This window comes from Pristis pectinata, chromosome 2 (genome assembly GCF_009764475.1).
Source record: "Pristis pectinata isolate sPriPec2 chromosome 2, sPriPec2.1.pri, whole genome shotgun sequence".
Lineage (NCBI taxonomy): Eukaryota > Metazoa > Chordata > Chondrichthyes > Rhinopristiformes > Pristidae > Pristis > Pristis pectinata.
The window spans coordinates 107,945,151-107,958,994 of record NC_067406.1 but is presented as its reverse complement, the minus strand read 5'-3'; the positions used below and the strand labels follow the sequence as shown (position 1 = coordinate 107,958,994).

Sequence of the window (13,844 nt, the reverse complement as noted above, 5' to 3'; positions counted from 1 at the left end):
GTACAGGTGTAATAATGATCCCCTAACTCTGACAGGAAACTGTGGCAGTAAACTAGGGATTAATAACACAAATCCAAGCTGTGCCGTTGTTAGAACAAAATCTTGCAGCTGAGTTCATTGACAAGCACTTGGAAGTGCCAGAAAGTATGTAATATACCACCGCAAGCATATTTTCAGCGGAATGAGAATGGGGCCAACGTACAAAGAAACAGCATAAGGCACTGACATGTGATCACGGAAATAACAAAACCTCTGCCATTTAGGGATACCAGCAACAGTAAGTGCATAAACAAGCTAAGATGCACATTGTACAATAAAACATTAGCTTATGACACAGCAGCATGTAATAGAAAGCCCTCTTCATTAAAGGTAAAATGCCAATACAATACCTATTGACGTGGGAAAATATTAAAAGGGATTTTCCAACTGAGTTATTAAGTGTATGAATAATAAGGAAATATGTTGCCTCGATGTCTTTTTACTACAATTTTACCAACCAGAGGTAGGGCAACACCTAATGGGTTCACCCCTCTGTTGTATCCATTGTTCTGAATGTGGCAGAGAGATTTTGAAATGTACCCTTTGTTAAGGTCAATCGACTTGGACTCAAGAGAACCCCAAAAGAGAACACCACCTCACAAGGCATTAAGCACTTAAATTGGTGCTTTTGCTTTTCTCTTAATTCTTATTTGAGAGTATTTTTATCAAAAGACTATTAGAACCTTTTGCCAACAGTTACTATAGTCAATTATCAGCCAATGCCTTGCCACATTTTTTGAAAGATTCAATGATACAATTGGCACTCTCTAACATATTGTGACCCCTCCACTCCCACAGTTGACCCATGCTTGAACCTGATCACAACCCCACTCCCATAGATCCTGCTAGACCCACAGTGCCTGCCTGCCCAGTCTTATCTCTCACAGATGCAGAGGACCAAGTGACCTGATCTCTGAATTGCAAGGTGTCCCATGAGATGGTAGCACCCACAGAATGCCCTGACAACCTTTGACAGCACACTCATGCCTTCAAGAGTCAGGTAGTAACATCAGGATGGGACATCCTGATTGCCTGGTGTAGGACAAGGAGTGGGGTTGTAACTGGTTTCAGAGGGCTGTGATCAGGTTCAGGCATGGGTCAAGATCATGACTGGGTGGGAGTGTAGGGTCGCAATATGTTAGAGAGTGTTGGGAAGGGCTAAGTCAGGATGAATGTTTAGACAGGTTTCCTTTAAATAATAATAAATGACAATAAAATAGACTGCGTCTGTGCTGTGTAAACCACTTCTGTAGTGGTTTCCACTGATCATTGGCCATGCATGCATGGATTAAAATGTTGAATGTGGCATTGGTCTCTGGGTGCCTCCTTGCATTAACATGTCAGACACAAGGAGAATCTGGAAAGAACATTACAAACTTTGCAATCTACATGGTAAGCCCAAAGTTTTCCTTAATTAAAAGCTCTCCATAGAAATTATCTTGTGTGGCACACACAACCACTGTACTATGTTATAGAATTTTTACAAAACAGAACTTACAACCTTGAATAATGAGAATTTGAAAGATCTGGTGGGGTAGCTGATTTTGATATGCGTAACATCAACTTAACGACGGATTGTCCTGGAGTGAAATGGAACAGAAATTTTAAGTGGCAAGGGAAACTTTGCAGCCCCTCATAATCAAAGGTATTAAATGATGGACGAATTTAAGGTTTGAAGTTCACAAGCGACTGCAGTAAAAATTATTTCCAGACCTGCTCCAAGCTTAACCTTGCTGTAACTAAGAACTCCTTAAATAAAATTGAAAATTTTTTTTTCCATTTTGTTGCATCAATGCACAAGATTTGTAGCTATTTCAGGAGCGAGCAATTGCTACCCAGATAGAGAAAATAATATTGAGGTCTTAACTACACCATTTGGTCCTAATTAATCCACTCAAAAGTCAGAATGGCAGATAGGCTGAAGTAAATTCATAGAACAGCTGTCTGATGATTTTGGTTGTGTACACCTCTCCGTTACAGACATTAAAGGAGGAAGAGAGACGAAACTTGCCCATCTGCCCAGGCCCTTCCCTGCTCCATCACTCTGCTCTTGTAATTAACATTAGGACATGTTGAAGCCCTTTAAGATAATGCAGGAGGGTGGTATTTGGATAAAAAGAAGAGTATGAATTATTTTCAAGCTGTAAGCTGAAGGAGAAGAACTAAAAGGTTATGCAGATGGATGTAGATGAGTCAAGCAGGTTTAAGCAAAGCATAAACGCCGACCTATCACTGCACTATATATCCTAGGTAATCCTATTCTTATCTAAATATGGAAAGTGCCAGTTTACTAAATCTTACTACAGAATACTTCAGCCAAATCTTATTGACACAGGTCCTCTGCTTGAAATTGAAGCCAGATATTGTTCTGAACCATCCCAGATTCCAGTGGCCTGGGACATTCAAATGTCATGAAACATGAAGTAAATAGCTAATGCACTTTAACATTTATCTGCAGCCCAACAATCCCCAGTGAAGTGAATGGGGTCTTGGATCCTGTGCAGGCCAAACAGACAGATCTGATGTTCTGAATCTGTCAGCCAGTGTGGGTCTTATACATTCGAATCACATGCACTGGAGTCCCAGGCTTGCTCTGTTTAAATGAATTATAAAAGAATTAAAATACTATTTACCAACAAGATCCAGGCAGCACATTGTTGTGGATCAGCTGCTGCATGCATCTGAAACTAATTTCCAATCATTGGGCACAATTTGTCAGGAGAATTATGAGCCACCCTTAAGCAAGTTTAAGCATCTACTATTTATTTAGCTGGACATGGTGGGTGAAAGAAACGCTGCCTGAAGCCAGAATATTAGTTCAATTTAAACACAAGGCCATTTTAATCCATTCAGTCTGAAGTATTTGTAAATCCTTGATTCAACCTCTCATTACAGTAATTATAGCTGCAAATGTAATAAGTATTTAATTCAATTTAACAATAAATTTATCAGGAGACACAAGAGACTGCAGATGCTGGAATCCCTATTCCTCCAGCAGTTTATTTGTTGCAATAAATTTATCAGACTGGACTTAGACAGAAAGGGTCAGTGGCAGTAACTAGAGAACTGCTCTGGTAGAGAGCTGGCATGATCACATTGGGCCAAGTGATATCCTTTGTGGGCTGTAACTATTCTATGATGCTATGACTTTTTTCCCGCACAAAGGTGTGCTGTACTTCTTTTAAGCACTAAGAATATATCCAAAAATCATGAGAAAACTTGTAGATGACAAAAACAGTGATTTTGTTCCTGAGAATGCATTTTAGTATTCAGAGACAAGCATAGATGGAAACATTGTGACTAACAGCAGTACTTAGAGACTAGTTCACTGGCAAATATTGACCGCAATTAAGATTTTCTTAATACTTTTATTTTTTATCTATAATGAGGGTTAAGATAGTACTTTTCAAATCTATTGTTACTTTGGCTAAAATAATAACTATGACATCGCCCAAATTTTTGGGACAATTCATTGGAGTAGATTCCAATGGAATGACCTTGTAGCCGAACGCAGTGCGTGGCAGGAAAGAAAACGCAGAGACCGGCGGCTGGACTGGAGCACACTTTACTGACTGAAACAAAGCGCACGCGTGCACGCTAAAGTAACCGAGAGCCTCTCCGGCGTACGTGACGTGCGGTCCCCGCCGGAAGGCCCGCCCCACGATTAGTCCGCGTCACAGTTAATTCGCATCGCGCTCCTGCGCATGCCCCTGCGGCCGCCAATGGCGGTTCGAGTCCTGCGGGTCCGGGCTGCTACAACCTCTTCTTTTACTGTTTGTCACTGTCACTGAATAGACTTCATTAAGTCCATTCCTTTCAATCCATATTGATGGAAATTACTACAACGTGTGAGCTTCATGTCTTGAATTAATGAAATAAAAATGTTTCAGCTTTTGATTTGTGGAGAAATTGAGTGTTAAGTTGTGTGAGCAGAATTTCTAGCGAAATTAACTGAAAGAGTAAATTCTGTATTCCTGAGTTACATTTTCTTGTTCATATCTGAGACTGCTGTCAGTAATGTTTGTGAGGATACTCACAATATCTCAACAAATGTTTGCTTTAAAATTGTCAGTCACCCCCCCCAAAACAGTGCAAAAACATATTAAGGCCTTTTCTTTGGGATTTAAGATAATCTTGTTGATGATCCTGTACATCAGAAGGTTAGGACTCCTGCCCCATGGAAATTCTTGTCTATTTTAATTTTTTGAAGCTAGATTTTTCTTTATGTCTTTCAAGTTTAACTAGAAATCATTGCTCCATCCTTTCACATTCTCCATCATTTTTGGCCTCACTGTCTCATCTGATCAAAATAGAACTCCCAATCCTGCCCCACTGCTTCAAAAGCTGTTTTCCCTTTCACATCAAACAATTTCTTCAAAATATCTTCATATTGTGCAGTCTATGACCATCCAAGTCTTGGGTAAAGACACTGTAAGTAGTGAGGATCCTATAATTACATCACAAAATCACTATTAAAAGTAATTTACTGCAGTCAGCTATTGACCTCTTTGAATCTGAAGTACTGAAGTGCTATTCAGCACATCTATCGACTAAGATTGGCATTCCTTCATGACTCCATGAGAACTCGTCAGTAGTTCAGATCTATCACTCTATGACATATACGTACTGGGCCATTAAAATAACCATAATTGGGATAATTTAAATTGTATTTAAACTCTATTGTTGTAATCAAAACTGAATGCTGGTTGGGATTATTTTGGACCATTGTACATGGAATATTTCAATTTTTTTCTGAGAGACTTCATGAAATTTGGATGAAATTGTTTATGCTTTTGATCTGATAATATTTAAACAAAGGTTAAAGTAAGTTAACAGAAATGAAATGATAGGTTGTCTTACATTTGCAGTTTTTCAAGGAATAATGATAATTAAAACAGTGGCTACCGTACTTATCTGCTTTCTAGTAGCTTAAAGTCGCAAGATCATTTTCATTCTCCAGGGACGTTCCCACCATTGGAAACATATTGGAACATTTTGTGAACACTTTGTGCATGACTTATTTCTGTCTTTCTTGTTAAAAATTGCATTGCTGTCTAACATTGTCAGTTGTGACATTTTGGCTTGTTGTTGAAATTAATATTTTTGCAGCTGTTTAATCACACTCTGGCTCTCTCTGTTTTCTTGATGCTGCAGTTGCAAACATACTGTGGCGAGAGGAAGGTACTGAAGCAAGTTCTTGTCTTGTAGTGTTTATGTACTTGTCAGCTTTCCATTACTGGAGTAATTGTTAAAAATTGATTTATCATTAAAACTATTGTTATGAATGTTTCCATCCAAACTTTTAAATAAATACTGTTAGTAAATAGTAAAGTGCCCTTGGGACGTTTTGTAATAGCAAGTACATAACTGCTGATCATTAAAAGCAGTAGAGCTATAAAATTCTCAGGAGAATGTTTAATTGCTTACACCAGTGCTACAGATTATCATTTACCTGGGTCACATTGAACCACTGTAAAAATTATATATTTTATCTGTTCCTAGTATATGTTACTTTTAAACTAAAATTTATACTGCTATAAAAAATAAGGAACAAAGGAAGTGTGCAGCTGGTCAGCCAGTTTCTGAAAGAAAATACATTGTTAATCGCGAAGGGATCTTCCTCAAAATAGTTCTGAAGGAAGCCCCAGTGGAAATGTTAAATGACCTTTCCTTTTCTCCTGCTGACTGACTGAATGTGCACTTCCAGCTTTATTTGTTCAAATTTCCATTTTCTGTACTTGCAATGTTTCATTTTATGTCTTTAATCTTGCTTTTAATGTTTTGTTTTTCACTAGGACTGGGAGTAGGAAACATGTTCTATATATTTTATGAAGATGGAATCAAGGTGATTCAGCCAATTGAATGTGAGATTCAGAGGCACATTAAGCCTTCAGAGAAAGTCCTAGGGTATCAGGTAACTGTCTTTGTGTAATTGCAGTCAGTTAGATTGATCTATTGATTTATGCAGCACTGTCAAAGAATGTCACCAGTTCCTACAATGTTGCTAACTCTAGCTCATGATTTACTGTGTCTTGAAACCGAAACAACCACCATGATAGATCTGTATCTGCTACCACTTTCTAATTCTTGTCCCATCCAGTTGTAACATTGTTTTTATTCCTTGAATAACCCAGAAATTGCATTGTCTTTTTATTTTCATGCATGGTCCTTTCAAGAACTGAAGCATTGTATTTATAGAATGAACACATAGCATTATGGGGTAATAATGATGCATTTTTTTAATTCATTCTTGTATTGTGGACATCGCTGGTAAGACCAGTTTGTAATGGATATACAGTAAATTTGCTTCAATGGGCTGACTTTTCAAACCATTGCTATCGTTGTCACAATGATGTGACTTTTCAGGCTACATCAGAAGACAGTAAAGTAATGCGTGAATGGAATTGCCTGCAAGAAAAACAGAGTAAGCCCAATGGCTTGGACACAAACGAAAGCCATTATAACAGGGTACAAACAGAGTAAGTGATGGGCCTATAATCAATTACATCATGGACCTGTCATCATAACATTTGATTAGCATCAAGTCTTCTGGACCTCGGAGTGACCCAAAAGATATTGTACATTTTGCCACTTGATATGACTGTCAGAGAGTGTCATGTTCCTAGGAGCAGCTGGATCTAGGAGCATCAGGGCCAAGTTAAATGACAGTGATAGTGATTCTTGGCAGCAAGGGCTGTTGGGTACTCATGATAGATTGACTTCAATGAGAGGTGCACCAGAGTTTGCATTGTGATTGTGGGGTACAAGAGGGGTAGAGTTCAGTGATCAGGGTCTCAGGGGCTGGGAAATAATTGATGGGAACTGGGGGTAGGATCAGCATCTTGGGTATGGGTTATGAATTGGGACTCGGGGGAGACCAGGGATTCATTTTGCGGAGGGAGAAGGGGATTGGTGGGTGATTGAGAATCAGTGAATGGGAGACAGTTTCATGTGTGGTCAAGCCTGGATACAAGGGTAAGCAGAGGAACTTACTTACACGGGAGACCTTCCCATACCGGGATAATAAAACCCTGTTGTTCCATATGTGACCACTAACAGTCAACTCATGGTTGTTCCCACAACGACATGGGCCATGTTCCTGCACAACATTCCAGAAGGAACATTACACATGAAATGATGTCATTGAAGTATGCCAATCACTGGATCAGCACAAGGGTGTAACACTGGCTAAGTAGCCAGTGGAATTTCCAATCTTGGTTCTTGTTTTCAAACATGCATGCTTTGGGAATGAATGTTTCCATGTTCTACAGGGCACCATGTGACTTAGTTTTTAAAATTCAGTTATCCTGCATGCCTCAAATCATATATGGTGTGGTGATCATCCATTATCCCCAAGATGACTAACTGACACTGGCTCGCATTAATTCGTGGTCTTGCCATCCCTATCATTAACAGCCAAGATATTTGTGTTCCTCAAATTCTGACTGCTTTGGTATCTTAATTGTGGCATCTTTGGCAATCCTGTTTTCAGCTGCCAGGGCTTTAAGTTCTTGAATTCTGTCTATAAATACCCCAGTCTCTACTTCTCATTTATAAGAATATGGCATGGACAGAGTACTGATTAACCAACTGAAAATGAAGCATCAGGATAAGTGAAGCATTTTCAAATTGGAAAGCTTTAATTTGTAAACTTCCTCAAGGACCTCTACAATCTACATTTAGGTGTGACAATAAAATGGGATTAGAGTAGGATTAGTGGAAATGAGTGATTAATAGTCAGTACAGACTCAATGGGCCAAAGGTCCTGTTTCCACAGTCACGTGACTCTATAACCCTATAAAGGACCTTGTGTGCTGTAGCCAGATTTGCTGACATTACAAAGTTAAATGGGAAAACAAACTGAGATGGATACAAGTGATATTGATAGACCAAGTGAGTGGGCAAAAATTTGGCAGGTGGGGTATGTTGTAGGGAAATGCAAGGTTATCCATATTGGTAGGAAGAACAGAAAAGCAGAATATTATTTAAATTGGGAGAGACTACCGAGGGATGGATCTGGGTGACCTCATACATGAAAATGAATGCCAGCAAACAGGTACAGCACTGGAATGTTGGACATTATTGCAAAGAGGACATAAAATAAAAGTAGTAAGGGCTTACTACAGCTGTACAGGTTATTGGGGAGAGGAGTACTGCACATAGTTTAAGGAGAGATTTTTTTATGGAAGACAGATGAGAGCTGGTTCGCTGGGTTAATTCCTGGAATGATGCAATTGTTTTATAAGGAACAATAAAGTAGATTAAGTCTATACACATTGTTGTTTAGAAGAATAAGAGGTGATTTTCCTAGAAACATAAAAAAAATCAGAGGGCTTTACTGGTGGACGCTGAGAAGATATTTCTCCTTGTGTGGGAAACTCACAGTCATTAATATGTGGCATTCTCTATTCCAGTTGAATTTAACATATTAAAGGAAAAGAAGGACAGATCTTGGACTATGGGAGAGTCAAAAGTTATGGGGAACAGGAAGGAAGATGGATTTGAGACCAAAATCAGATCAACCATGATCCTATTGGATGGTTCAGGCCATGGGGCCTACTGCTTCTATTTCTTTGTTCCTACCTGTTTGTTATGTTTTCCATGCGAGTGCACAAAAATGATTTGATGTTGATGATTGGGAAGAGGGTTTCTCACAATGCTAGTATTATACATTGAATATAACAATGTGATCTTGAAGTTTTTTAGTCTTCAGCAGGCATTTAATGACAGTTAAGTGCACTGAGAAGAACAGTTAATTGTCTTGGATCTTTTCAAGGATTTGAAATTTGGCCAGCGGTCATGGGCAAATGGGCAAAGAGTACATGCATGGTTGCTCAAGAATTGAAGGCAATAGTGTGTGACGAAAGATTGGTGATCCTGACCTTTCATTCTTGAAAATGTGAAATTCACTTTAGGATATCAATCTAAGTAAATATAATTTGAGACAGAACATTATAGAGATGTTAAAATTATGAAATATTCAGAAGAAATTACTCTTTAAAGGATGCTAAGTATATTGGTTTACTGTAATGGGCATGAGTACAACTTGTATCGATAGGAACTGGAAAGGTTCTTTACAATAAATAGGATTTGAGATCAGAAATGATATCAAGGAAATATGGTTAAGTAGGCTAAATGGAGAAAAACATTCTTCACCTTCCACAAAATCATCCTATATTGTCTTACTTTATTCAAATTTGTTCTTTTTTTCACTTTTTTAAATTCAAAATGGTTCATATGAACATTATTATTCTGCCCACTCACTGTCACCATTTAGAGAACTAGTTTTTTTTATATATTTCTTATTTTCTTGATGTAATCCAATTCTCATTCGACATAGCTTATGGAATATATTTTCAGAGATTGATTTTTTTAGATTAATATGTCACTCCATTTCTTACATTTTTGAGATTTATTTGTGGTCACAACTTCACTAAGATTTATGGTACAATTTATATTTTACAATCTTATAAATGTGCCACTGTTCTGAAAGAAAAATCACTTGAAGTGATTGAGGACTTTGTTCCAGACTGCAGAATAAGAAGTGGATTTGATAGAATCTTTCCAATATTATTATGTTGGCAGCTGTGCATCTTTTCCCTGGTAGATAGCTCATTGATTGTGAAAACTGAATACCATATTGAAGCTTGGCAAGAAGGAGAAAAAAATCAAGATAATGGCTGCTGTTTTACATATAACTTCAGTTTTCAAGTGTTGTTTGATTGCATCATAGTGTATTTCGCCGTCTTTGTACATAATACACCTGATGTTTTGCAATTCATTCTTGTTCTATGTGTTTGTTTTTCTCACCAAGCACAGTTAATATGACAGTCATCATTTATTTGGCTCTTTAGATTCAAAGTTCTACCCAACAGAGTTGCATGCTGTTAGATAAGTATTTGGCAACAAATTGAAAACTCCATTGAACTTACAGCATACAAATTGCTGATCTTAAAGAAGAATTGAAGTAGCGGAATAGAGACAAGAATGTGCTGTTCAGACCTGAGCCTGTTCCATCATTCTACGAGATAATATCTGTTCTGTATCTAATCGCTATACATGGGCCTTGGTTCCATAAACTTTAATACAAATGGCTTACAAAGCTTTAGGCTAGGGACAAAATTATTAGTTCAACTATCAGTTTCTGAGGGAGCTAGAAGAGAGGGATCCTGGGCAAAGCAGACAAGGCTGAGGATGCTAAGGGAGAGAGTATGCAGGATTCTTACCTTCAGCTTTTCAAGGAACATTGTGTATGGACATTTTGCCTTTCATAGGCAGTGATAATAGAGATCTGTTACTTTCTGCTAGCAGAACTCCGAGCAAACACCTGTGCCTGGACTATATTACCTGTTGACTTGAGGGTAATGTTACCCTGGACTTAGCAGTGGTTGTTAATTTATGCCAGTAGTGCAGCTTGTGGCTCACTGTTGCATTAGGGACACCAATTATCACTGTATTCAAGAAGACTGGACTGCATCTCCTTCTCCTGGTGAGGAACCTGCAGGTTGCTGCAGGCACCTGGATATTCAAGGATTGCAGGTTTCCCAAAGCTTCAGAAAGTGATTGATGGCACATGTGGTGCTTTGATCTCCTTACATGAACTGCAAGGGCTTTCCTTCCCCAAATCTACAATTGTGACCATGAAATGAAATATTTCATGGCCATTTCCATGTCTCCAGGAGATTTGCATGATTCCTTTATTCCCAGGCACTCCATGGTGTCTGCTGGTATTTCTGCCACCTTGTCATGGTTCTGGGTGGTTGTTCTTCCTTGGCTTCTTGGCACGTTCTGGACTCCAGCAGATGCAGTTGAGCCACTACAGATTAACGGAGAATGCTGTTGGGGTTCCGAAGATGAGATTCCAGAGCCAATCCAGGGACATCTTGCAGTACACTCCAGAGAAGGTTGGACGCTTCATCACCATTTTGTGCAAACTCCACAACCTGTCTGTCATGAGGCTGATGATGTCACGACAATTGTTTATCCAAGACTTGAGTGATCCCCCCCACCCCCGCCAACCAACCTCAATCCTACACCCCTCTCCCTCTTCCAGACCACCTCTGATGTAAGCTATGGAGACACATCATCTAACAGGCAAAGCCTTCACATCCCACAGCCACATATAGAACTGCTATCTTCGTGTGGTAAAGCACGATCCCATCATTTCCATGAAACATCTATCTGCCCTCGCATTGTGTTAACTGGGAATCTGTGCTTCTGTCAGGTCCAGCAAATATCTCAGTAAACTAGTGAGCACCACATTTGATGGTACGATCACTTGTGTCAGGCACAATGTTCTTTGGTTTTCAGTCTTCAGCAACTTTGTCTCCCATCCTTCCAACTCTCCAACTATATACCCCCTGAAGAACTCTGAAAAAGACTTACTGAGCAGACGGTGATAATTCAGTACTACCAGTGTTCTGGGAGATACTCCAACTGACAGAATCTCAATTCCTCACCAGAAGGTGTCTTATCTGCTGCACACTTTCCAAAATAGTTAACTTTTTCTTGCTTTTTCAATGGTGTATTCAATAGACAGCACAAGCAGTAAACGATAAACCCATATAATCTCTGATCCTGTAATCGGTCAATCAGGTTTTACTGGGCTGCACCACAAAGAGGCACTTCTGGACTTGCAATGAGTCACTGCTTCTCAAACTTGTACCACTGAGACCATCACAATGACAAGTGCCCTTGTGGTCACCAACAAACTACACACCACATGTTTGATTTGCGGGCATTGCCTTTGCCACCTGTACCCCTCAAATTCTGCACATTGATCAATGCATCACCTTAACTTCCATAGAAATGCCAAGTTCAGCCCAATGTTGAACCGGCTGACAAATCTATCAAACAGGTCTCCTGTTTGTGAAAGCATAACAAATTAAGTGCTGTGCTATGCAAAATAATTTTTAGCCTTTGAAGTTTAAGTATCCATTTCATCAACTGCCATGAGCTCAAAGGAAGATTTTCTTATTGGTATGCATACCCCTATAAAATATAAAGAAACCACATTCATGATCAAGATAATATTAATACAAATAATTAATACAGTCAGTCCCTGGGTTACGTAAGGGTTCTGCTCCTGAGAACTCACCAAAAGCCGATTTCTCAAGTCAGAAACTTTCTATGCTAACCCATATCGTATCATTCTACACATACTTGCTATAATTCTTTCATTTCATCAAATATTCACCCTAATACTACTCATAATTAAACTAAGGGAATATATACTATATTCAGGCATTAATGAACACCATGAAACATTTTGTTATTATTATCTTGAAAAATGCTTTAAAAATGTTTGGGAGCATTTACGTAGAGTTGGATTTCCAGAAGTCAGGTCATCCATAACCCCTGTACTTATGGTCTTTAATAACTGGTCGATTGTTCATTAGAAAATTGGAATATACATGGAATGTACATACTTGTCAGTCAATGCTTGCAAGAAAGGGATAATAGTGGCTGCTCTGTGATGATAATTACTCAGAGCAATAAGCTTAGTTTTTTTTAGTTATGATTGTTCTATTGCGCTAATGTTTAACTAAATGTGATTAAAATAACATATCAGCCTTTTCTAACAAATTGTCTGAACAAATAGTGGTAGATTAGTCAATATTATTTTTCTTATGGTCAATTAGCAGTTTTGCAGTATGATTTTTCTTCAAACCATTGTTTATATTTAGTATTTAAGTCATAATGTTTTCTTCAGCAAAGAACATTGAACATTTTAATAGCCTGACAATCTGACCCCTTATAAATATGGTACTCTTAGCCCATCAGAGTAATTTCAAACATGATGGTGTCTGAAAAGTCAATCCCTGCCTTTAAACTCAATTTTCAGTAGAATTTGAAAATGACAAATACCATATCCTGCACAGAATTAAAAACAATTGGAATGTACTTAGTTGTCAGTCAACACATGCGGGAAAGGGAGATGAATAATGGGGTGCATCACTCAAACATTACTTCTTAGCTTTATATCTCCAGAGTTGTTATTCTATGCTCTCTCTACTCTGCGGTAACAATTACTTAGAGCAGTAACTTAGGTCAACACATTTTTCATTATTTATGATTGTTCTATTTGTGCATCTGGATTATGGTGGTCTTTAGGCCATGGGAGCCTCCTATGACTTATCATCTCATCCTTTCCTAATCTATCTCAGCCTGAGATACAAATTTACAGTAAGAATAAAAATTTAAAGATATAATCTTTGACATGGTACATCAAATGGAATATATAATTGTACCAAGGTTAGAATTTTACTCAGACCTGTTTCCCGTTTCTTCGTGTTACTGCCACATACGCTTCATTAATTAATACAAAGAAAGAGCTTACATTTATGTATCACCTTACACAGTCTCTGTACATCCCAACATAATTTGTGAATGATCATTATTATAATACAGAAAACACAGAACCCAGTTTGCACACAGGAAATCCTGCAAATAGCAATGGGATAGCGGCCAGATAATCTGAACTAGTAAAAGGCCCTATTATCCTGGACCCAGCCTGTTGCCTAGACCTTTTGTTCACAGCCCCTGCCAACCCACTTTTCCAGGAAGCACTGGACTGAATAATCTGCCCCTCCACACCCAACCAGCATCCAGCAAGGCTCCAGGAAATGAGTAGGTGTCAGTCAGTATATTGTGAGGCCCGAACCCCAGAACACCCAGACAGCTGTTGACAACTCACCAGCTGTCAAAAACATCAGAAGGCTTTTTAATGATTTTGATATGTGCCTTCTAGTTGGAGACATTAAAAAGCATTAAATTGAATTTAAATAAAAGCACATTAAAACACC

The 13,844-nt window shown here is 38.5% G+C and overlaps 1 protein-coding gene across 3 annotated transcripts in view; it reads left to right on the top strand.

Moving 5' to 3' along the window:
- Positions 1-13,844, top strand: part of fstl5 (follistatin-like 5) — a 576,645-nt gene that overhangs the window by 512,620 nt on the left and 50,181 nt on the right. For 2 of the 3 annotated variants that reach the window (XM_052010317.1, XM_052010320.1), the window contains exons 11-12: positions 5,194-5,220; positions 5,835-5,953. In XM_052010317.1, coding sequence (XP_051866277.1) covers positions 5,194-5,220; positions 5,835-5,953 — 146 coding nt within the window. The remainder of the gene's footprint in view (positions 1-5,193; positions 5,221-5,834; positions 5,954-13,844) is intronic. The other variant, XM_052010319.1, reaches the window with a different exon arrangement.